The sequence below is a fragment of the Sebastes umbrosus genome, chromosome 19 (genome assembly GCF_015220745.1).
Source record: "Sebastes umbrosus isolate fSebUmb1 chromosome 19, fSebUmb1.pri, whole genome shotgun sequence".
In the NCBI taxonomy this organism is placed as follows: domain Eukaryota; kingdom Metazoa; phylum Chordata; class Actinopteri; order Perciformes; family Sebastidae; genus Sebastes; species Sebastes umbrosus.
The window spans coordinates 19,056,519-19,079,261 of NC_051287.1; the positions used below are offsets into that span (position 1 = coordinate 19,056,519).

The following is a 22,743-nucleotide window of genomic DNA, read 5'->3' on the forward strand; positions in this document are numbered from 1 at the left end:
CGGAAGACTTTGGCCAATCACAGGTCATTACAATGAGAGAGCGTTCCTATTGGCTGTTCATTCAACGGAGGCAGCTGTCAATCACTTGCGAACTCGGATCAAACGGTCGAACTAGGCAGCGCTGATATGATGATATGAATCAATATTCTGTTACTGTAATACCTATATCAGAAACACCTTGTAGTGTACTTTTCAGCTGTAAAATTAGAAAGTTTGTTCCGGCTTGTGGGCGGTGCTTGGTATTTCCTCAACTGTTCTCAACATGGCTACCGGGTCATAAACTTTCTCATTTTTACAGTTTAACAGTACACTACAAGATGTTTCTGAAAACATTTGAGGCGAGAAATAGGCATTACAGTAGCAGAATATTGATTCATATTTGATCAGCGCTGCTTAATTTGATCGTTTGATCGGAGTTTGCGAGTGATTGACAGCTGCTCAGAGACGGCAAGGTTCTAGCTCGGCTCTGATTGGTTGTTTTCCTCCGGTCTGTGAAATCTTGCAGATGCCATTAGGAGCACCGGAGGACACAGAGGTACATGATTTTTTTCAGATTACCTGTCTCATGCACTACTGTCAGGATATAGAGACCGTTTTATAAAAATAGCCTTTTAATCATATATGCTCCATTTCTACCTACTGCTGCTTTAATTTACCTTAAAAAAAAATGATATTTTTAAGACTGTTTCCTGTATTAATAATCTCTATCAAAGGTATTGCAGCCAGACAACATTACTGGTAAAATATACTGTGGTACTGCAGTATAGTCAGACTGGTGATGCTATATGATGATGTGAGAAGGAGAAGAAGAGAGTGGGGGAGGCAGAAACATATTTGGGTGAGAAGTGGGAGGACTACAGAGGAGGTTGGAGCTACATACTGCAGCTCTGTGGCTGGCAGGGAAGGTAGAGGTGAGATAATATGTGGGTGTAAAAAGAGAAATCAAAGGAAAGGAAATGTTGCTGGAAAAAATGCAGCAACAGATCTGTTCAACGTGAGACAGACCAACATCGATTAATATGGATTTTTTTCACGGGATACACTGGAAGCTACACGAGAGATGTTTCAGGAAAAACAGAAAGAAAGCCATCTAATATAAGCCTCGGCAAAGAGCATTAGTTTCTAATGATTGCATGGCTCCGAGTGGATTATCTCTCTTATAGTAAGCCTACTTTCAATAATTAAAATACACTACTACGCTCTTGAAAATAGATGCTACTGTGAACGTTGGAAGAAACGTCACTCAAACAAGTGGGAGAAGCTGCAGCCAAGTAACGGATATGTGTCTTCAACTAAAACTGTGATGCAGCGGTTACATCAGAGGTGTGTTGTCGTCTAAAAATAAATCCCCCCCAGCCTATCAGAAGCGAGTATTCCCCACGGCAATGCTATGAGATGTGCGTCGCTTCGCCTACCCTGTGTAGCCCTGCGCGGTGCTCAGCTCCGGAGCAGTAGTTGCTGTCTAGAGAGTTGAATCTCTCCCTGAGTGGAGGCTGGTAGACGGAGGAATGCAGCACCTCTGGGGGCAGCGAGTTACTCCTGGCGTCCTCTCTGTGGTACAGCTGGTAATGATAATAATCATTAGTGTGAGTCACAGAATGATCAGTAGCATGACTAATTAATTAAGATAAGACTCACCTGAGGCCTCCATACTCTCCTGCTGTCGTAGAGGGGAGCGTAAACGCCATGAGCAGGAGCCAGAGGGCCGTACTGAGGCTGCCCCGGGTGGTGATGGAAGGCAGGTGGTCCCATCCGCTCTCTAGGTGGGTACCCCGACGAAGAGGAGGAAGGTGGATGCGGTGATTGAGGGTCACTGGGGTAGGAAGATGGCGGAGGGCCAATAGAGGGCGGCAAAGAGGATTCTGGGACGTTGGAGGATCGAAGGAAGCGTGCCATGCAGGGTTTGTGAGGAGGATGAAGAGAGGATTGGTAGTAGGAACCTGCTGGAGAGGAGGAGGAAATTTGCACTTTTCCAAGACAACACTAATTTTTTTAATATAAGCCTTAATTTTAAAAATAGGACTCACAGGTTGGTTGATAATGCGGCGTGTCATATGCAGAGTGGGGCTCCTGATAGTACAGCTCCGACGCCTGAGAAGGATGTGGTGCACGCAGCACGAACTGACCATGTTTGGGCATAGGAGCCCCACCGTCGCAACGCCCAACTGTTGTCAAGGGAGACGACGCTGAGGAGTGGCTGACTGGGGTCCTGGGAGGTGAGATGGGTTTCCTGTGTGACAACATGAAGAGTGAACACATGAATGCCTCTTGGGTTGAGTTGGAGATACCTAACACCAGACCTTCCCTGCCAAAATTATGTGCAAATATCCAATGTGTGCAAATCCACATATCAGGTGACTTGTAAATGTGGATTTGACTAGATTCCTTCAAGTGTAAATGAAAGAAAACCACATTTTTTGATACACAAATAATCATATGGACTACAATTTTTTGTTATATCCAACTTTACAAAAATAAACTCAATGTTTGGAACCATGCTTGCAAATATAAATTTATATATTGTTTATTTTTATATTGCTTAATTACTTATTGCAACTTCACTCCACATAAATAGTAATGGAAATAATATTAGGCTGGTCACAGGGTTAAAGTGGCAGTAGGCAACAATATTTTGGCATAATTTGGCAAAAATTCCATAATAACCTTTCAGCATATTGTAATTCAAGTGATCTGAGAGAAAACTACACCTCTGCACCTCCTCATGGCTCTGTTTACAGGCTTTAGAAAATCTTGCCCGTGACGGCAGACTTTGACCAATCACAGGGCATTTCAGAGAGAGCGTTCCTATTGGCTGTTCCACAAAAGGAGATGCGCGTTCACGTCTGGTCTCTGCAGATAGTGAAAGACTCGGTCAATGGCGGAACAACCTACTGGAAAGCTTGCTATTCCAGCATTGGCAGCAACTGCCTACACCTCAAAACAACCCAAAAAAAGAAAGACAGACTTTCAAAAAGACAGTCCAAACTGTTGATGTCGTTAGAAGGTAATGTGTAGCTCGCTGCGGTAGCCTCCTCAGATGTAGCGAGCACGTATGAAGCGCGTGCATATGCCCGTTCTCGTGTGGGGGGAGGGGCTTCGGACAGAGAGGGGAGAGCGGAGAGAGGAGAGAGCAGCTCGAGGGGATGCAGGATTTTGCGTTTTCCGGATTTCTACGCACTGCAGCTTTAAAGAGGACCTATTGTGCTTATTTTCAGGTGCATACTTGTATTTGGGGTTCCTACTAAAATATGTTTACATGCTTTAATGTTCAAGAAACGCTTTAGTCTTCTCATACCGGCTGTGCTGCAGCACCTCTTTTCACCCTCTGTCTGAAATGCTCTGTTTGACCTCCCGTGTGATTGGTCAACCGTGCCAAACTAGCCTAGGCAGGTATTATGCAAATGTCTTACTCTGTGACATCACCACGTTACGAAAGAAAAGAGGGACTTCAAGCAAGGCGTTTCAGGCAGTTCAAGAGCAGTGTTTCTCTGGGGGAGAGTATCTCCCTTTGGCGTGGACTTTGGGCTTTGTAACTTTGCAGACCTTTTACATGCACAAAATACCATATAACACACTAAAGGAAAGGGAAAAAGAACAAAAGCATAATAGGTCCTCTTTATAAGCCGACAACAGAAGATGTACAAGCATCAGTGAAAAAGTAGATAATAATAATCTTACTGTTCAGTTGACCCCGATGTGTTTCTGCTAGATAGTCCGTTGGACCCGTTGGCCCCGTTGGATCCATTCGGCACCGCTCTCTTCATTTCCTCCATCATGTCGGCCCCTCTGGAGATCAGTTGCGGGTGAATCAGGCCGGGCCCTGCCTCTGTCAGGGAGGCAGTGTTCTCCCCTGTGCCTTTGAGCCCCTGCCCCACACCTGTAGACACATCAGTCTGGATACTGCCCTCCATGGTGAAGGTTTTACCCATAACCCCCGGCGCTAACGGGAATGCGCGGCCCACGCTGCTGCTCTTCTTGTTCCTCAGTCTAAATCTGTAAAGAGAAGAAGAGACGACGGGGTAGGGTTATGTTTAGGAGTGGGAAACACCAGAGGCCCCACGACACGATATTATCACGATACTTAATAAGTTACGATACAATCTTATTGTGATTTTAAACATTTTTCGATATGCTGAGAATTGCGATAAGATATGTTGCGATTTATCACCTTTTTTCAACTGCAAATTATGCAGTTTGTCTGTTTCATCTAATCAGATACAGTTTTTACTCTGTTCATCAGTTTCTATTCACATATCTTGAGGTCAGAGGTCAAGAGACCCATTGAAAATGGCCATGCCAGTTTTCTTCGCCAAAATTTAGTGTAACTATGGAGCGTTATTTAGCGTTCTTCCCGACGAGATGAAAATCGTTTCCTTAGGTTTTCTAGTTTCATATTATACCAGTATCTTCATTCTAGCAGTTCTTCTCAATAGCGGCCGGCGGTAAATAGTTTATACAATAAAAGATCGATATACTTGACGTCCGTGTATTGATACAATATTGCCACGCAAAATATCGCAATACTATGCTGTTTCAATTTTTCCCCTTCCCCTCGTTATGTTTGGATTAATAAATGGTATTTGCAGTAAGGATCTCTTGTAAATAAAGATATGATTAGATAAATAAAACCTAATTAAAAAGGGGGACTTGGGGAAGACTGTGTAGGAACAGATGAGAGCAGAGAGACTCTAAAGGACTTTTTTGCAGGGCAGATAAAGTGTATCTGGGGCTACAAACCCTTAATATAATGTAGATATCTGTCTCGTTTCAATTCAATTCTTCCTTATATACAGATACATAGACACTTGTAAAAAATAAAGAAAATCTCCCACAGTTGGACAAGCAGACTTCTGTCTGGAATTTTTTTTTTTTATCTAAGTATAAATGCAAACTTGGACAACTGGAGTTATTTTCTATCTTGAATACAGTGACTCTTTCTTTCGGAGTGTATGTGAGTGCGGCGGACTCACTTCTCCAGCTCATCCTGCGTGTGTGCAAATGTACAGTTGGTTCCTCTGGGACAGCCTCCCTGCTGACGAAGGTCTCGGCACATGCTTGTCTTGTACTTGCTGTTGGCCTGAGGCTGCAAATACAATGATACGATACACATTACTGTAACTGTGAAATCAAACTAATGCATACAAGTCTTCAATGAAAGACTAAAATTAACTCAGGACTCTCGGTCTGAAGTTTTAAGTTGTGATAGATATAATAAAACATGGGCAATATAAGTGTAAAGTTCAAGATGTTAGTTAATGTTTACTCTTAACAGTGTTTGTGTACTGTTGTGATTAATTATCTAGATCCATAGTGATTCCAGTTTTTATTTACAAATTGTTAAAACTCCTTACAGTAGATGTTGAAAAGGAAAAGGCTCAGAATTTCACAATGGATGTCAAACAGATGTCAAAGACACTGCTGGCAAAGATGAATGATGTCACAAAGCAAAGCCAACAAACAGGTGTATAATAATCACCTTTGTGGTACATTCCCCGATGGAAAACAGACTTAGTGTTTATGGCAGGGCTGCTGTTTTGAAACTGTTTTCCTCCAAAGCAAACGCACAAAAATACTCCCTGCTTTACAGAGCTCAAAACACAAAGTATAATGGTGTGATCGGTCATCTTTAACATCTTATTTTCTAATATGGAGAAAAGTACAAGATTCATTTAACCAACAAAATGTCTCAGTTTGCACAGGGCAGAACTTCATGATAGCAAGCCATGGATGATGAAAGATATTATACTACAATATTGTACATGGATATTGTACAAGTATTATTTTATTTTATTTTATTTTATTTATGTATTTATGTATTTATGTATTTATGTATTTATTTATTTATTTATTCATTCATTCATTCATTCATTTATCTATTTATTTATTTATTTATTTATATTTATTTTAACCCTAAGCTTGCGGTAAACTGTGTCTGGACTTGATCTTGTTTTTAGGGTTTGTTTTAAACTTCATTCTCTGTTTACTGTTTGACATTGGCAGGAGATCTTCTGCCTCTATTCACCCTACTATACTGTTTGTTTAATGACGTGGTATCCAGCCAGAGACCATGTTGTCATGTCCCGTTTAGCCAAGAGGAACAAAGTGTGCTGCTAGACCCTGAACATCTTATCTTCCGTGTCAATGACCTTCTACGGTAAATAATAATAATAAATATTATGTTTATCAATCGCTCTGATTTCATGCATTGTTCTGTGTACAATCTCTTCGTATTGCCTCAGTGTACCTGCGGAGTGTCGTGGCTCTTCTTGCTGAAGTTCTGTATGAATTCCACTAGTCCGTGAACCACCAACTTCACAGCCAGCATCACACTTTCCAGCTCCTCCCATGATGGCGCCGGGGCATCTGCACACAGATCAACAACACAAGTCTGTTCAGAAGAAGGGATCCTAATCACTGCACAAGCTCTTAAAAAAGCTCAGGAGACAGAATTTAGCGTGTATCAGATATAATTAAGATTAGACATCCTGATATCTTTAAGTCAGGGTAAAACTCTCTAGCTGAGTTACTTTTTGGACGAGTACACACACACTTTCACCATTATATCTATTATACAATGTGATAAGTAAACAGAACAGCAAAAGAAGAGAATGTAAATAACGCAACTCTACAGTCATGCTGGCAGCTCTGTGAGGCTGAGAGCACATGCTAAAATTAGCGTGCCAAAATGCTCAAGTACTGGACAAATTTCAAATATTACCCCCTTATTGTCAAAATAGCTAGGAAAGCCATCCATCCTCTGAATGCTCTAGGTCTCTTTTTGTGGTTGTAAAGTTTCATGAGGCTGTGATTATCCTAGAGGTCACCACAGGTCATTTTATACAGTGAGGTCAAGTTTTAAAAAAATGGTCTCACTATATGAAATGGCAACTATGGGAACTAACATCATCACACATGAATACAATTAGGCTCATTGGATCCACAAGTGTCTCAGCTTTACAGTAAAACCCAATTTATGTAACTCCAAGACTGTTTAGGGACCTAAAAACTGCATGGTTTTGCCCCAAAACTGCATGTGATTATCATAAAGTGGGCATGTCTATAAAGGGGAGACTCGTGCGTACCCATAGAACCCATTTTCATTCACATATCTTGAGGTCAGAGGTCAAGGGACCTCTTTGAAAATCACCATTCCAGTTTTCCCTCACCAAAATGTTGCCTAAATTTTGAGCATTATTTCGCCTCTTTCCCAACAAGCTAGCATGACATGGTTGGTACTAATGGATTCCTTAGGTTTTTCTAGTTTCATATACATTTCCTCTAGCTTTAAGATTGAGCCCACATGCCTCGTAAAGACAGTAATGTCCTCTGGGATCGCCGGCAATCACGTAGGTCTCAGAGGGATAAGACACCACAATAGGCTACAGAATACAGAGTAGAGTGCGATCATATTTTAAACTCCCTGCTTGTCTTTGTGCTTTGCGCAATAAATATTTAACACACAAAATGAATCAGGAGTTTTAATCTTCTCTTTTGTGCTCGTTAATTGCATTTTGGTATGTGAGCGCCACAGCTTTCCTATTTACTTCACTTTTCGATCTCATTAATCTTTGTGGAACAGGACAAGCCCTTTATTCTGAGAAGTGTGAATCATTCAGACTCATTAGTATTCAGATGTCAAACAAACCCAAGTACCTGGGTTGTGGTCTATGTTGGCTAGCAGCTCTAGGTGCTGTCTAAGGCTGGTGAGGTTGGCGGGGTCTCCCGTCCTCTGCAGAACGATCGTCAGTTCCTGAACGCTCTTTGCAAACGACTCCGGGGACTGCAACTGGAGCAGAAGATGGAAGAGGAGAGTGAGGCATTAAAAAAATAAATATTAGAATAATGTGTTTGCCCTGTGCTTCTGTTCTCCAGAGGCTTGTTAGACCCACCGTGTGAAATTTCTATAATGAATGCTGAAACTTAAATGGCAAGTGGAATGACAACCTGTTACTTAATGGCATATGAATCATACCGGTACCTTGTCAATAATGGACTGCATATGTGACTTGTGGACCAGGTCTCCGTACAGCAGAGAGGACCACTGCTCGGGTGAAATCCGTAGGCCCGCCTCCATGGCGATGTGGACGATCTGAGCGTCGTGTTCTCTCCGGAGGGCCTCGTACGTTCGAAACTCTTCTTTCAGCTGCATCAGTGAGGAGTCTTCATCACGCTTAGTCACCTGACAGTAATGGAGGGAGAGAGAATAAGAAAGAGAGGAAATTGAGAGACAGGAGAGTGAGGAGAAAGACGAGGGAGAGAAGGAAGGTAGGGAGAGATTATTATTTTTTGTAAGAGTTTTTGTCATTGATACAGAACAAATGGAAAAATATCATCATCTTTCACGTCATCCCATAATTAAACGTCACTCCTTGTATACTACCAGACATGACACTTATAATCAATCGATCTCAATTTATATAGCACATTTCATACAACTGGCGTAAAAATCAATGTGCTGCAAATAAAAACAAAAAAACAAAGATCATATATGGCACATATATAAAACATATAAGATAAAAACATATAAGAAAAGAAGGTATCACATATAAATGTAGTAAACCAATTCTGTTGTTGTTTGTTTTGCTGTATTTTTTATTTTTAACATGAATGTAAAAGCTACATTAACGTTAAGAATTAAAAATACAGCAAAAGAAACAACAATACTATCGGTTTACTACTGTTAAGTGTATTGTATGGTAGTATACAAGAAGGAGAGACATTTTACAATTTTTATTTAATTTGTCCCTGCTGTTTAGTTTTACCTGTTTTTAGTCTTTAATTACTTATTAATTTAATTTAATGTAATTTTATATACATATATATATTCATTTTGGGGTGACCTATTACTTTAAAATAAAAATAGTATTTTGGTATGGGAGACAAAGAGGCATATTTGTCCAATTAAATGTGGCCAAATATACAAAGCAGCCAGTTTGTCCGTATGTGGTGTCTTCAGACTAACAAACTCAAATTCAGATCAGACAAAGGGATTCCCCCTTCTCAGAATCTGCCCTATGAGTAATCATCACAAGACACACAACCAGCTACTGTATCACTGTCACAACATATCTGCCAAGTTCAACAGCAACAACAAAATTGTGAGTGAACCGAATCAGATTTCATCATGATTGGAACTCTTGCTGCTGTCCATCCTCTTTGTCTGTTTTCTCTCTGTTCCTGCACTATCTTTCTCTGCATCTCTGTGCTGTGCTGTCCGTCTATCTGTCCTGGCTGCACGGCGGGGCAACAGGGGCAAATATAGACCGCTGTTACATCAGGGAGCGAATAGCTGGCATTTCTGCCCTACCAGCAATGTCTGTCATCAGATAACAGGCACAGAAATACACGCACGAGCAGCAAATATATCCACAGACGCTCGTATCCTGATTACAAATACGACTCTAATGCAATGTGAGATATTGGTGGTAATGGGCAACCCATTTAGGGAGTGATAATACTTTAATGTCAGACAGGGTGTTAAAGCTTAAAGGGGATGTTAAAGAGGACCTATTATGCTCAATTTCAGGTGCATACTCGTATTTTGGGTTTCTACTAAAACATGTTTACATGCTTTAATGTTCAAAAAAATGCTTTACTTTTCTCATGCTAGCTGTGCTTCCCCACCTCTTTTCACCCTCTGTCTGAAACACTCTGTTTGAGCTCCTGCCCCCCACCCCTCCCCAAAAAAACCCAGTCTGCTCTGATTGGTCAGCTGACCCACTGTTATGATTGGTCAACTGAACCAAACTCTTCAGACTCCGCTCCATTACCAAACTAGCCGCTAGGCAGGAATTATGCAAATATGTTACTTGGTTACATCACCACGTTACGGAAAAAAAGGCAGGACTTCAATCGAGGCCTTTCAGGCAGTTCAGGAGCAGTGTTTCTGTGGGGGAGAGCAACTCCCTTTGGCGTAGACTTTGGGTTTTGTAACTTTGAAGACCTTTTACATGCACAAAAAGCTATACAACACACTAAAGGAAAGGAGAAAAGCACAAAAGCACAATAGGTCCTCTTTAAGTTGGAGCTCAATCCACAATTGAAAAGAGGTTTTACCCAGACAAATTTTAAGAAAATCTTTGTTTTTGTTTATCTTAATTTGATAGAGTTTATTAAGTGGAATATATTATATAAAACTGAAAAGAATAACAGTTTTGGAGAACCCCTCTGTTACTGCTGACATACAAAAAAGGGTATTCATTTGAAGCACTATCTCTGCGGTAATGGACTACGTGGAGGATCTATTTAAACACCCTTCTTTTAATCAGGTCATTCATTATGGCTTGGGTTCTTGGGACAGCAGCAAACTGAGGTTCTTTTGTTCAGTCTGACGTAGATTACATTTTTTTAATAAAGCATTCAATAGTGCAGCTTGCTCACATGTCCTCGCATGTGCACGTATTTATGTGACTGATGTACATCTGTGTGTGTACGCTCATGCACGTACCTTGAAGCAGGAGGCCCTGTAGAGAAGCTGCACCACATGCCCTATGCTGGTTTTGGAGGCCTGAGGGAACCGAGCCTCGAGCTTTTGGACGACAAACAAGACCAACACCTTCCTGGACAAAGCTGACCCGTCCTCTAGAGCCAGTAAAACCAGCTTCAGAGCATCCTCTTGCATAGCTGATGAGGAGGAGGAGGTAGAGGGGGATTGTTGGGATGCAGCGAGAGGTGAGGATGGTGGGACGATGGAAGAACACAACACATATTTTAATCAACAAATCAAACAAACAAAATCTATTTGTAACACATAGAGCCAGGTGTCCTCAGACTTTCAAATGAACTCATTCTGTTATCATGATGAGAAACATTTTCCCAGTCAGAATCTGCCCTATGAGTAATCATCACAGGACACCGGGTACCAGCACCAGCAGCCAGTTTGATGAGACAATCCAAAAGGCAACTTCTGGACACAATTCCTTTGAATTCAGACACCAAACCACTAAAATAACAAGTAGTTTCAATGATTTCATAAATTCAACAAGTTTATAGCAGCAATAAAACCAAGATGCCACTTTATCGTTCTCAAACCTGTACCACACGGCTTGTACTTTTTACAGGTAACAAAAGTAAGCAAGTGACCTGTTTTTAAATTATAGTGCCTCAAAAAGTTCACAATAGCATGCATCACCTTTAAAACTTGAATGTCTGTTTTAAATGTCTAGTTGGAGATGGTTACAGTATAAGACAAGATGCAAAAAGACGTGTGGAATCTGCTGAAAAATCCATTCAAATCTTACAAATCACGTTTATTGCCATGCCTCACAACATCTAAGTGTTTGTGTCTTGGAGCATGACGTTCATTCACACCCACCAGGTCCCAGGAACTGGCATCCCCGCGCCCTCACCGCCGCCCACAGGTTGGCAGAGAGCTGCTGGGGGTTCTGGTGCTGCAGGATGAGCTCGGTGACGGTCCGCTCCCCCAGCGACCGGCCCGCCCGCACCGCCCGCACGCGGCCCTCCTCCTCCACCAGCTGGCAGTTCACCAAGGTCACCAGCTTCCTCTGCATTGGCCGGCTGAGCACGCTCGGACTCAGAGTCGCCACGCCTGCAGAAGGTGACAGGTCTGTGGTAAAACAGCGTGGCACTTCATCACAACTAGAACATTTACTTTAGTTATCAGTCATTTTTCAGTTTTATTGATTTTGTCTTAGTTTAACTCTGTTAAAGTCTGTTAGAACCAGTTACAGTATGTAGGTGTATTTAAAGGCCTCTTCATGGAATGGATAAAGGTTCACTGTGTAGCTAATCTCCCACCAATGGTTTATGATTCTTGGGGAACCAGAACATGACGAAGTGTGATCTAATTCGCCAAAAATGATGACGAATGCTGCCATAGCACCGTCACCCAGAAATTGGCTGAACAAACAACCGGAAACTACTGGTCATTTTCAGTGAGGTTAATCTTTCTTGTCTGGTTACGCAGAGAGCTGCATCTTCCCTCAGCATCATAAAAGTACAGCTTTCAGGCGTCAGGAGAAGTGTGAGAAGCATGAATTGCCAAGTTGCACATGGCAGCTCAACTGCAGCCCACGCATGTTCAGCACCAAGAGCTTCATTCTCTCTCTAGGATGTGAAACTCTAAAATTTACCATCAAAAACACAAAAACAGACACACAAACCTTTCGCTCCGCTGATGGGTTTCAGGTAGAGAGCCAGCTCTTCCACGCACTCCCTGCACACCTCGTAGTTCTCGACTTCTGCTGCACTGCTCAGGCTCACCGGCTGCACATCTGGGACCTGAGAGACGCACATCATCATGAGCACACACAAGACATAGAACACTTTGATACACAAACATGCCATCTTCTTTCTTCCCCGACTCACCTGAGCTCCGACCAGCTGCAGCAGGGCGCAGTTGACCGGCAGCAGGTCGATGTCGGTGCTGATCGGCGTCTGATCGAAGGGGCAGGCCTTGCGGTGCAGCTTGTGCAGGCAGGTCTTACACACCGTGTGGGAGCAGCCCAGGCTGATGGGCTGGTGGCCGCTGCTGTCGAACTCATTGTAGCAGATGGGGCAGGACAGGAACTCCGTCCACTGGGCCGCCTGCACTGGCATCCTGCTGCCGCACCACCGAGGGAGGTGTCGGCGAGCTCAGGGGGAATGCATGTCAATGAGCCCCGACTACAGCTCCTGCTCGCCGCCGACAACTGTGAGGAACAGGACATGAAGTTATGCAGCATTCATTTTGTAAAGACACACGTTAGCACAATACTGTAAAAAAAGAACAGGCGCAACTAATGATGTCATTATGATGAAAAAAGACAGTTTACTACTTCATTAATCCACTAATTGTTGCAGCACTAACCGGCACAATAAAGTACTTTAGATAATCCACCACATGGCACATTAAGGATCATCACAGTCTGCATGGCGTTACAATAACTACAACTATAGCTACACCACAAAAAAGCATTACATTCTGGGATTTGCACTCAGTGTGACTGAAAAAAAAGCCATATCAAATTTAAAGAGGACCTAATATGCTTATTTTCAGGTGCATACTTGTATTTAGTTTTTTCTACTAGAACATGTTTACATGCTTTAATGTTCAAAAAACGCTTAATTTTTCTCATACCGGCTGTGCTGCAGCACCTCTTTTCACCCTCTGTCTGAAACGCTCTGTTTGAGCTCCTGCCCCCCCCCTCCTAAAAAGCACAGTCTGCTCTGATTGGTCAGCTGGCCCACTCTGTTGTGATTGGTCAACGGAATCAAACTCTTCAGATTCCGCTCCAGCTCCGCTCTAACCAGTTTTGTTTGCGGGCGTGACAAACTGGCCGCTATAGCAGGTATTACGCAAATGTGTCACTTGGTGACATCACCACGTTATGGAAGAAAAGGCGGGACTTCAAGCGAGGTGTTTCTGGCAGCTCAGGAGCAGTGTTTCTGTGGGGGAGAGTAACTCCCTTTGGCGTGGACTTTGGGTTTTGTAACTTTGCAGACCTTTTACATGCACAAAAAAATATACAACACACTAAAGGAAAGGGAAAAAGCACAAAAGCATAAAAGGTCCTCTTTAAATAATCGAAAAAAAATAGAAGAATGTGAAATAGAGAATTCGTAAACCTCCACAATTACAACTAACATTGTGAAAGTTTTGTAATAAAGCCCATTAGAATTCATTATGTGCATATATTCACTCTGTTCGTATATATATTCAGCTGCTTGCCATAAAAAATATTAGCCATAGCTTCATAAATCAAGAATGCTTTTGCTTTGATGTATTATGATCTACATTTGAAAATATATATAATTTATACACATATTTACAGACAATAAGAGCTAACAGACAATGACATGGTGTCTAGCCAATAAATAAAGCAGAATAAATATCATTATTCTTTGAGCTCTATCAAGTGCAATAAGCATTTAGCTAAGTACACAGGCAATCTTCAGCCACTCTCCCCATAAAAGTCAGACATTTATTTAATACAGGCAATAAAAGCGCTCTCTCCCTCTCTCCTAAAATAAGCAGTTGCCAAATTCTCAACACATATTGCGTTAAAAGGCCTCGCTGTGAACACAATTTGTACAGTATCAAGCTGTCCAAGCCTATATTTCACTCTCCTCATTACCAACACAGACGGGACATTATTTAAATCATCAAAGATAACAAGAACAAGTAGAAAAACAAGAGTGCCAAAGATAAAACATTATTCAAGAATAGCAGATGAAGACAATTACCTCAAAAATAAAGGTCCAAGTTTGAGCACTGAGTGTTAATTTGAGAGTGAGATCGGTCTTGCAGAATCATCTCAGCTTCCACTTCCTGCTCTTTAAGACAAACCCTCTCTTGTCTAATGAGGACTGAGCTCACGCTGAATCATAATAATACTGAATGAGCACAACTGATAAACACAGACAGGATCATCAGGTTGAGACGGATAAAGCTGAATCATAACAGCGTTTCCTGTATCAGGGAAAGTTTGTAGGCCAGTGTTTGTTTATGTCAAATGTTCACAGACATCTTTTACAACTGACTCTCATTCAGTTTCGTATTAGTGAGCACAGTTTGCAAGATTGTATTGAACTGAGCACAATGCCACACGGTGAGATAGACAAGTTGAAATAAAGATATACAACACTACTTATTTAGAATAGCATCAAAACAAACACTTGTTACTGCACTATAAGTGAATATAAGTGTTTTCTGCAGGCAGTATTTTTTTTACTTCAACTGACAAAGTTCTTCCTGCATACTATTTGATTTGAACATCAACCCATTAACTACAAGCAAAACCTTGCATAAAAAAATACATGCAAACATGAGAAAAATCCTTCTGACTCCATTATGCAAAGTGTTTTAGACACAGTGGCACACAGACAGTCAGCACCTGTTGCTTTTTAAGAGTCTGCTGCATCTGTTCAAACTGCTCACCAAAATAACAGCTGGTGCCCTAAAACAGAACAGAACAGGTGCCATGATAAACTGAACAAAAAATATCTATTCAAATGGGTTTAGAGATAAAATAACTCGCACACACACTCACACAGTGCAAATAAAGGAGATTATAGAGGACAAAGCAAATCAGTTAACGGACCAAACACGTTTTGAAAATATGCAACCAGTGTGTGTGTGTGTGTGTGTGTGTGTGTGTGTGTGTGTGATTCTGAGAGCCTGTGCAGCATGTATAATGTAAAAATATATTTAATTTTTCTATAAACTCTACAGTGTGTTTCTGTGTCCCATGAAATAAAAACAAAACTCCAATATGTCTGGAAAAGTAAGAATAAAAAAAAAGATTCCCCAAGTTTTCTAGGAATTGTCTGAGCTTGAATATCAACCTTTTTACAACCTTTTATGGCAAATATTTATTAGTATAAAGTATGCAACCAGTGTGTATGTGTGTGTGTGCTTCTGAGAGCCTGTGCAGCATGTATCGACCACGTGCACAAATATATATTTAATTTTTCTATTAACACTACTTTCTGTGTCCCATGAAATAAAAACAAAACTCCTATATGTCTGGAAAAGTAATAATAATAATAATAATAATAATAAAAAAAAAAAAGATTCCCCAAGTTTCCTAGGAATTGTCTGAGCTTGAATAACAACCTTTTTTTTTTTTACAACCTTTTATGGCAAATAAATATGAGTATTTTTACAATATGAAGATGCTGGCAGTCCAATGGGAAGCGAAAGAGGAACTGTGCGCATTTACGCATTACGCGCCACATTAAACAACAAACACACCCACAACATGCATTTCAATGTGATTTAAATCATAATATATATATATAGCAGTTATAAATATGCCAGTTTACTGTCTATACACGCACCTTCCAACCTGCCCCCCGCTGCAGCGCGCGGTGCCCGTGTGTCCGCGTGGAAAGCTCCGCTCTGTCCTCGCGCGTCATATTTCCTTCCGCGAGGAGAACCAAATATAACACCTATTACGGGTTATTGCAGCCCACAAACTGAGGAACCACCGGAGTGAGGTAACGCTCATGTGATGAAGCTGGCTCAGGGTGGGGGGGGGAGTTTTTGGAGACGATGAAGGTGGGGCAGTTTTTTTTTATCTTGGACTCTTTCTCTGCGTGCGCGCGGATTAAGGAGTGGTGCAAACTCTGGGGGCAACTGTTCACCGTCATTCGCTGGCACTAGTCACGTTGACAGCCACCTGTTCCTGCTCGGAGCAACTGCTACATCCTGTCTTTTACTTGGCAGAATGCAAGAAGTCTGGCCTGAGCTCCTGCCTGTCTCTCTCTCTGTGCAGAAATGATTCCTGCAACACATGGCTGGATGCACTGTCACACCACAATTAGATCCATGATATGCATAAGTACCTCACAACACATAATGTGCACAAGACTTCCATTAAAGGGACTACTTGTAAGATTCAGAAATGCTTGTTAGCAGCGACACCTGTGGCCGTCAAGTCAACGAAAGTCAGCGTCGGGCTCGCGCTTGCTCGCTCTAAATAGACATGAACGAGCATCGCTCAAAACAGTGAGGCGACACACGTCAGCTAAAACCACAATATCACTCTATATTTCACCTGCTTGGCAGTAATGTTAGCTGACCAGACGAAGGTCTCTCCATGAATCAATGCTGATCCTAGTGTTGGCTTTTCAAGAGAAACGTTATCGTCTCCCGACTGCGCCCGCAGGGAGACACCAGCACCCGGTCAGAGACGATAACGTTTCTCGCTGCGAAGCCCCGTCACTTCACAAGACACGGGAAACATCTGTTGGTCTGGAGGAGCTGCAGCATTTATTTCTGCACAAACGTCCCACTGTACATTCACTAGATATTCTCAGAGCTACTAACTCTTCTGCAGTGTGGAGTGTGCGCGCATGAACGTGAGGTGGAGCGAGAACGTGCGCGTTGTGTGAGTGAAGACAAGCAGTCAGCGGAGCGGTCTGAACAGCGTAGCCACACGCGAGCGCGCATATGCGAGCGCGCATGGGATCCCGACCCAGTAGATTTATACGTGTAAAAAGTTACAAACAGTCCCATTAATTGCATGAATGGACCACTGCGTTATGCCACACACACACACAAAAAAAGCCCCCACAGTCATGAATAAGTCCGGTCTTGTGACCTTGGAAGGAGGAGTGGGCGTGATGTGATGTCACAGGAGACCTCAACTTCCTCATTAGGCTCCACTGATTATTTCAAAATGAGGAAATTGACCTATGAGCTGTGTTTTTTATTCTACCAGGCTTGTCCATGCTTGCGATTCACCTGCTACGGTTTGTGAACTTGAGGATGTGCCATTTTTAAAAACACACCCCAAGCATCCAAGAAAGCTCCAGTGTCCACTTTTAAGAGCAAAAAATATCCCTAAAACTGTTGAACGAAAGAAGGCTTCGTAGCTTTTATAAGCCGTTATTTTTGCTTGTAGCTGCCTGTTGAGCCACCCACTCTGCCGAGCGGAGGATGAGAAGTACATTGTGTCTTTACAGCCAACAGTTGGCGAGCTATCATCTGGCTCAGGACAGTGAGTCCTCACTTGGCCCCCTCTGTGTGGGGGAGGGCATCTGGAGTTTCCTTTGGCATGTCTCATAGAGAGAGAGAGAGAGAGAGAGAGAGAGAGAGAGAGAGAGAGAGAGAGAGAGAGATTGTTTTGAGAGAGTGTTTTTCAGAACATTGAGGTACGAACATTTTCACAATAGGATGGCCCATCCTCATTTATCAAGGGTCTTTATTAGATTTGGACTCTGGCTTATAGGCTCATGATTTAAGGGTAAGGGTGGAAGTTCTCACATTGGCAGCGAAAGATTGGGTAGAAATAAATCAGGTAGACTCATGCTGGTGCATGCTAAGATCACTACAGCGCCTGCAAAAATATCATGCCAGGGGGGAAAACTACAGTTGCTCCGATATCAGGATCGGAAATGCATCCGTATCGGCGAGTACGCTACCATCATTTATTAACCCAGGAAAAAAATAAACTGAAATCCAGAAATCAACACCACTTCGCCGCTCCAAAACAGTAGCCTTCACTGTGCCTCCGTCGCCCTGACTGATCATGGCTGCCACTGACAACTACTGTTTTGGAGCAGCGAAGAAGAACTGCTTGCAGGTAGCTTGTCACATGACCAATCCAAGCTGTACACACCCTCATGCAGGCAGGATTAGGTCATGATTGGCTTAAGAACTGAGGTTAGGCATGTAGTAACGATGGATGGATGTGGCTGCCAACCAAAATAATCTAACAGTTAGACGTTTGACCAGTTTATGGGTCCACAACAATCAACAACAATAAGGAGATGAGCTGTCTCATGGGTGGCTGAGCAAACGCTGCATCATCTGATGGACAAACAGTCATCCTCATATCGTCCAAAAACGTTTCTGCTGCACGTGCACACACATACATACAGTACGCAAGAAAAGAAAAAAGAAATGGCTGCATGGACACACACACACAAACTCACACACACCGCCACAGAGCAGAGTTGGACCTGAAGGAGAGGAATCTGAAGTAATGTGAGGACTCCTTCTCAGTGTCACTGTGACCCTTGAATTAGAACATTCCTTCTAGTGTGTGTGTGTGTGTATGTGTGTATGCAAGCATGTGAGAGCGTGTGTAAGAATATGCACGTCACTGTTTGTGACGTCACTGGATCAGTAAACCCAGGTTGGTGTTTTCACCAGAGACACAGATTAATGGAATATAGGCTACGTTCACACTGCAGGCCTATTAGTGCTCTATTCAGATTTAATGCTCAGATCTGATCTTTTTGTTTGGTTGTTCACATTATTTTTTATAAATGTGGCCAATATCAGATTCCTGTGTGAACTGGTCATGGTCCTGAACTGCGCAAAAGAACAATAACAAAGACACGCTGTCAGACGGAAGTAAACGTGGAGGCCACTGAAGTCAACGTTTACAGTTTTATTTATGTATTTATTTAAAGTTAATGTGCAGGGGAACCATAGACTGTATATAAGAAGTGGACGTATAGTCACCGTGACGTCACCCATTGGTGTGTGGACTGCTGTTTTGGAGCCTCGAGTTCGGCATTTTGGCCGTCGCCATCTTGGCTTTTTGGAACCAGAAGTGACACGAGAAGGTGGAGCTAAGTACAACCGAACACTGCATAAGATATTTTTAGGCGACCAAAATGTTGCAGTTAACTTTCATGAACTGAAAAACAAAACACGTGAAAGGGTTAAAGTTGTAAGACAAAAACGCAGACAACTCCCAGACCGGACAACGCCGTGGTAGCAACCTGTCAATCACAAGATAGCCACGCCCTAAAGCATACCCTGCTTTATGGTCTATTGGACTCTGAATGGGACCATAATTTACTAAATGAACATCATGCTGTATTGAAGAAGACTTGAAAGTAGCAATTGAGACCATAAACTCATGTTCACAATGTTTACTGAGGTAGTAAACCAGAGGAGTCGCCCCCTGCTGGATATTAGCAAGAATGCAAGTTTAAGGCACTTCAGCGATGGCTTCACTTTTCAGACCCGGAGGTAGCCCGCTGGCGGAAACCAGCAAATTTGTGAGCAGATGATAACGATCACTGTTCCACCACTGACTGCCTCCACCGCAGCTGTCTTCCATATTTGTGTTCACGGTCGTATCTAGAAGGTAACCAACAAGCTGTGAAAACGTGTGAAACTCTCACAAGACTCACTGCCCGACCTTAACCATTTGAGGTTAATGCCTAACCTTAGCCATCTCGCGAGAGTTTGGCAACTTGTGGGTCATCTTCCAGACACACATGACCATGAGTGACATAAAAGTCGCAAAGACACATTAGACTGCGGTCGCATTGCAAAAAAATTGTACTTGTATCTGATTTAGGAACACATATGAAAGTGGCACAAATCAGAATTGAAAAGCTCAGATTCCACGTGATTTGTGCCGTTCACACTGTTATGTAAAAAAAACAGATACGAGTCACATGTACGCAAAAAATAAAAAAAACTGATTTTAGCCACTTTTGCCTACAGTGTAAACATAGCCTTATTCACAAAAACTCCCCAACAACTGATTTACTATCACTAAAGAAGTACATCAGCACAAAACAAAGGTCTCATTCTATAATTCATGGCCGTACTACTGTAATCACTACTCTAATTTACTCATTTTGAGAAATATGTGCAACTTGTGCTCACACACACACAAACACACACGCACACACACACACACACACACACACACACGCACACACACACACACACACACACAGAAAAGTTGTTTTAATGAGCCTATTTAGGTATTTACAAAAAATGTAATTTCCATTCTCATGACTCATTTGTCTTCACTTCTGTAGATGTGCTCATGACCTTTTAAATCCCCCCCTAAATATGCCTGGCCTACCCCTTTACAACATGAAGCTACAACCAGAAGTTTAACATAAACTCAACTGCTGCACAGCCTTCGGGGGAACAACTTTGTGGGTAAAGCACAACAAGACCGAAACCTCACACCCACCACATTGCTGAAGAAAAAAAAAAATACTGAAAAACTCTATTATCAGTCGAGTCAAGCAAGCCAAGAAGACTATAAACACTAAACTCTTTTGTCCTGAAATACATTTCTGTTGACAACAAAGTGAAAGTAATTCAATCAGATTGTGTTTACATGCACAATAACTCTCGACTTGCAGCACCTCTCGGCTGCAAAGTGAAAGCACTTATAACCACAACCAGCAGGTAAATGATGAAGAGAAAGTTCAACTTTAACACTGACGCTGCTTGTTAATCTTTAAAAAGTCTCAACAGGCACACACACATTCCAGTATATGGGACAAAACACTAATGCACTTACAGTCTGCAATGAAAAAATCTTATTTTGGCTTTACATGATTTTAAATTTTGTTTTTGTATTGCAGCACACGGGCTATTTTTTTGTGATATTTGGATTGTTTCGTTCCATAATTCATTGCAGGATTACTACACTTGTTTTTGTGTGTGCTCGCTTGTTTTTGAGTGTACAGCACAGTGGGGGTATGTGGGTCTGGGTGATTATTTATTCATTAGGCCTGTCATCACAGTGTGTGGATGTAGGCAGGGCAACCATACAGCTCACAATCTACAACACATATAGGCCTACTTTATTACGCATGCTGCTGCAGTAGGAGACAACCAAGAAGAGTTATGCAATCTTAGTTTGTTGCAGCCTTGGATTATCAAAAACATCAGGTTGCATCCAGCTGCAAAACCAGCAGATTATATAGAGTATAACCTCCAACATGACAGGCTGCTGCACACTCCTCCTTGCCTTTTCAGACTGTAAATAATATGCAACACCTGAACTTGCTCTGCTGTGGCTCAGGAGGAGTCACTTTGAGAGCAAAAGTGATGCTCCTCCATAAATTGTGCACCACGCTTTTTGGGGGTAACATCAACCTAGTCTCCACCATTGCAGCAAGCATATCTATTTCATGTTGCTTTTTTACAGCATGCAATGACAACTCTTTCTAGAAAACCCTCATTCGTATGAGCTTATTATTATGGGCCCATAACTCCAAATACAACCAGCCTTCTTATTATAATATCTCATCAGCACCAGTTGCAGGAATTAATGATGATGCGCTGGTGGGCTGAATAGTTTCCAGGTTTAATGATATAATAATGTCTGAAATCTGTAGCTGTTAAATGAGATAAACACACAAAATCTGATAGAAAAATTTCTTTGCACACATCAAACAAAAATCTCGATTTAAAGGAGGAACAGGAGAAAGTAGCGCGCACCTCCTCTGGATAAGTCACTTACCTCAGAGCTCCAGAATAAACATATTCATCCCACAGAAGCGCATCAAAAATAATAATAATAATAATCATAAATAAAAAAAAATCATCAGTTGCAAAACAGCAGCAGCAGCCAGCTCAGGGTGAGATCATTCTTGATGCCAGAGTGATGTGGCTCTGCATTTCAGAGCATTATAGAGACAGCTGCCTTGGTCCACTGTTTGATCCTCTGCCCTCCTTTTCGACAGTACATGACGGACACGTTCACGCAGGTACAGTGAGAGAGCAGGCTGAGATGAGATGGTGGTATCGCTCCGCCGGTGATGGTGCCTCACGACCGGGCTGCACAGGCGGAGAGCTGCTGCTGCCGCACCGAGAGAATAATACGCATCATGCATTTACTCCATAGACGCTTGTTTTGTTCATCCTCCAGACGTTTCAATGAAAAATGCTTGCGCGTAATTGGAGGAGCGGTGTGTGTGTGTGTGTGTGTGTGTGTGTGTGGTGGGGCACTATTTTAATGTTGTGAGCAAGGATAAAAAGATGTAAAGGGGCAAGCCGGAACAAGCCGCTTTTCGAGGCGTGGGCTGTCTGGTTTTAAAGGAACAGACCGGCTGGAGGATGATGATGATGATGATGATGATGCGCTTCAGCAAGTGCGCTCTGAAGAGAGGAAGTTCACACACACACACACACATACATACAGACTAAACACAAGCAGTTCCCGCTCGCTTTATTGCAGCCCTGCATGCGTTTAGAGAAGTGGAGCAGCAGTGGAAGAAAATAAAACTCAGTTTGTCTTCCCCATTATTTATAATGTTGTTTACTCTCCCATACTAACCTACTAACCATGCATGCATGCAGTGTGGGGGAATGTAACTCACTTATCTAGGTATACTGTACTTAAAGCTGCAGTATTGGAGAATTGGAGCAGATATGATGGTGTAATACAGCTAAAAATGTAAATGACAAATGTATTGGTTTTGGTTAGACTAGACTGACTGAAATGTTCAGTGTAATCTGATGACTAAAACAAAAAGAACATTTGACACAGGGCTAGACTAAGATTAAATTAAAGGGACTGT

General features: G+C 42.2%; 1 protein-coding gene across 6 annotated transcripts in view; it reads right to left on the reverse strand.

The window, feature by feature from the left end:
- rc3h2 (ring finger and CCCH-type domains 2) overlaps positions 1-22,164 on the reverse strand; it is a 28,549-nt gene extending 6,385 nt beyond the window's left edge. The window contains exons 1-14 of one of the 6 annotated variants that reach the window (XM_037753041.1): positions 15,781-16,050; positions 14,835-14,897; positions 12,328-12,650; positions 12,123-12,240; positions 11,315-11,566; positions 10,448-10,623; positions 7,979-8,179; positions 7,654-7,786; positions 6,245-6,363; positions 4,971-5,083; positions 3,679-3,993; positions 2,028-2,230; positions 1,639-1,943; positions 1,416-1,562 (exon numbers count right to left, since the gene is read on the reverse strand). In XM_037753041.1, coding sequence (XP_037608969.1) covers positions 1,416-1,562; positions 1,639-1,943; positions 2,028-2,230; positions 3,679-3,993; positions 4,971-5,083; positions 6,245-6,363; positions 7,654-7,786; positions 7,979-8,179; positions 10,448-10,623; positions 11,315-11,566; positions 12,123-12,240; positions 12,328-12,558 — 2,313 coding nt within the window. In that variant the 5' untranslated portion in view covers positions 12,559-12,650; positions 14,835-14,897; positions 15,781-16,050. Of the gene's footprint in view, positions 1-1,415; positions 1,563-1,638; positions 1,944-2,027; positions 2,231-3,678; positions 3,994-4,970; positions 5,084-6,244; positions 6,364-7,653; positions 7,787-7,978; positions 8,180-10,447; positions 10,624-11,314; positions 11,567-12,122; positions 12,241-12,327; positions 12,651-14,834; positions 14,898-15,780; positions 16,052-21,683 lie in introns of those variants that run through there. The other 5 variants (XM_037753040.1, XM_037753038.1, XM_037753043.1 and 2 more) reach the window with 5 other exon arrangements.
- Positions 22,165-22,743: the final 579 nt, after the last annotated feature.